Source organism: Triticum aestivum, chromosome 5D (assembly GCF_018294505.1).
Source record: "Triticum aestivum cultivar Chinese Spring chromosome 5D, IWGSC CS RefSeq v2.1, whole genome shotgun sequence".
In the NCBI taxonomy this organism is placed as follows: Eukaryota; Viridiplantae; Streptophyta; class Magnoliopsida; order Poales; family Poaceae; genus Triticum; species Triticum aestivum.
Window position 1 is genome coordinate 426,196,400 of NC_057808.1, and position 2,982 is coordinate 426,199,381.

Genomic DNA, 2,982 nt, shown 5'->3' on the forward strand with positions numbered 1-2,982 from the left:
TCGTGTATTTTACAAAAAGCTATAGCTATACAAACACTCTTTAATTTACATGAACATTTTTGAAAAATGTACCAAACTACATGAACAATTTGAAAATTATATCGACAGGTATTAAAAAATTCATGACTGCCATACGTGAACACTGAATGAAAATACTTACCCGATAGACAGTACTCCCTCTATAAACTAATATAAGAGCATTTAGATTACTAAAGTAGTGATCTAAACGCTCTTATATTAGTTTACGGAGGGAGTACTTTATAGAACAGAGAAGAAATGAAAAGAGTAAACCTTCTTTTCAGTGTGCTTAAAAAAAATCCTTCTCTTCAGTAGGGTTCAAAAAAAAAAGAAACCCTTCTCTTTAGTAGTGCCAATTCCCCAATGCCGCTGGGCTGTAGGTGAGTCCGTGCTCCCGTCCCAATTCCCCAAACCCTCGACCACTGCGGTGGCCACTGACCGCCGGAGCCGGCCGCTTTTCCCTCCGCCCTCCGCCCGGCCGCTCACCGCCGGCCCTCACGGTAAGGCGAAATCCTCCTCGGCACAACCTTATCCGAATCCACCGTCGATTTGGCGCCCTCGCTTGTTCACCCACGGCATCTCTACTTACCACAGCCGACGGCGATGCCGTCTTCGAAGCCGCGCCCGGACGCCTCCAGCTCCGCCGACCTGCCCGCGGACGCGCTGTACGAGGTCCTCCTTCGCATCCCCGCCAAGGACCTCTGCCGCCTCCGCGCCGTCTGCCCAGCCTGGCGCGCCCTCACCCACGACCCGCTCTTCGTCGCCGCGCACAGGTCCCGCCACACGACCCCGCTCCTCGCCGTGGCCTACCAGGAGGACGGTAACCATAATGGTGTTGTGATTTCGGATCTGTCGGGCAACGTGGTGAAGCGGATTCCAAACACCGATTACGAAGTTGTTCTGATGAAGGTGATGAATCATGCCGCTGGCCGGATCTACGATAGCATCCGTGTTGTGCGCACGCGGCTAGACCGCATCTGCTTCAACTGGGTTGTCCGCTCTCGGGCCTTCTCGGTGCTGAACCCGGCCACCGGAGCTACTATCTCCTTCCCGGTGGGCTTATCGGAGGAATTGGAGCATGAACTAGAGGGAATGATATGGCGCTGCCGAATCGAGTCCTGTGCTTTTGGGCATGTCTCCTCTACCGGAGGGTACAAGGCGCTCCGTGTCTCTAGCATTGATGACCGACAGGTAAGTGAGGTTATCACCTTTGATGACACCAACCATGGATGCTGGAGGAGAAAGCAGGACCCTCCGTCCAGTATCTGTACAGGTCGCAAGGTGAGATGCGTGGTCGTCGATGTGGTGGTCTACTTCTTGATGGATTATAACTCCACATACAATGAGTCCGGTGTTATGACTATTGAGCCTGGTAGCATGGCTTCTTTCAACCTCGAGACGGAGGAGTGGGGTGTTCTACCTGGTCCAGAACAGGTCCAGAGGTTTGTGCAAGAGAACAATGCTTACAATTACTCAGAACTTGAGTTCCGGTTATCATTGGCTGAGTTGGACGGCTGCTTAGTTGTGGTTCATAATATTCATTACAAATCTATGGACTTGTGGTTTTTGACAGATTTTGAGAAAGGTACCTGGGTTAAGAGATACAGCATGCCTTCACATGTTGCTAGGCCTTATAGGTATCCTTTTCTGATGTTAGATGGTGGGGGAATTTTCTTCAGTGGTTCGAATGGTCGACAAGGTTTATTTAGTGTTGGAGAGCAAGGAGAGGAATTTGTGCGAAGTTATGATTCAAGAAGTGACACTTACTCTGATGTGCTAAAACTGAAAGATTCCAGATCCATTAGCATTTGCACAGGAAGCCTGCTGAGTTTGTAGAGTAGCTGCCACTGATGAGGCGAATAATGCATCGTACTGGCTGTTCACCTTATGTTCTAAATGCGAACAGTTAGTGAGACAATGTTCTGATGCATGCATCGATGAAAACACAAGTGTGCCTTCAGAGTATATTATGTTCCATCTCTGATACATTTTGCATGAGAAGATTTGCAGTTTTTTGTTCGTTCCATTTATATGGCATTTTCTGGAGTTTGGTCAATGAGTTGGTATATTGATATGGTCAGTTTGTAATAAAACAAGCTTTTGGATGTGGTGTTTCAAAATATAATACGCTGCTCCTAGTGCAACATATGAGTACAGGAATGCACTCATGTCAATAATAATGCACAGTACCTTGTTCCTTAAAGGTGATCTTACCCTTTGGTGCTTGTGTCACATTTATGTTGTCCTTGAATGTTCAATGCTACCTGGTGTGCATTGGTGTCACTGAGTCACATCTTCTGTTTCACTGTTATCCTTCGATCTCTTGGCTCCTTTCTTTTGTCACCATTCTTTTACTGATTTTTGTGCTTGTAGTTCATCTTCTGCTCCGGTTTTGAAGGGACACAAAATTAATGGAGTCATGATTAATCTGTTTGCTGATCTATGGGTGACTCATATCGAGTGAATATTCAACAAGAAGTCCCATAATCACTGGCTGTGGTAATTTACAAGCTCTCCTCTCCGCTGCTTCCATGTAAAATGAAATGATGGCAAGGAGCTTTTCTGCGATGAAGAGAGAACTCAGAACCCAACTCTGTAGGGCAAGGCTTGCTGTACAAAGAGCGTGATTACCGCACGGAGAGTATTTTCTGTCTTTTGTGTCTGGTGCTAGTTGGATAATTGGATTTTATAGATTTTGGTCTTGTAACTGTAGGATTCTCTCCCATTTTTAGATCTGTACTGAACTATGTGGATGCTCTTTAGAACACGTTCTTTGTTTTATTTTGGTACTGCAGAAACTCGGATAATTTATAAGAACCAGATGGTTTCTTTTGGTATACTAGTAACCATGCACGTGCAAGGCACTTCTCACATAAAATTTATCTTTAACATCCAATGGAATTAATGCCTACTATAACTCTCTTCCTGAACGAATAAGATAAGCTGACTCTAATCTGGCTTTTG

General features: G+C 45.8%; 1 protein-coding gene across 1 annotated transcript; it reads left to right on the forward strand.

Moving 5' to 3' along the window:
• Positions 1 to 360: 360 nt before the first annotated feature.
• On the forward strand, positions 361 to 2,067 carry LOC123122358 (F-box/kelch-repeat protein At3g23880). The gene is made up of 2 exons (XM_044542546.1): positions 361 to 518; positions 613 to 2,067. The coding sequence occupies exon 2, from the start codon at positions 622 to 624 to the stop codon at positions 1,852 to 1,854; it is 1,233 nt and encodes a 410-aa protein (XP_044398481.1). The 5' UTR covers positions 361 to 518; positions 613 to 621; the 3' UTR covers positions 1,855 to 2,067.
• The last annotated feature ends 915 nt before the right edge of the window (positions 2,068 to 2,982 follow it).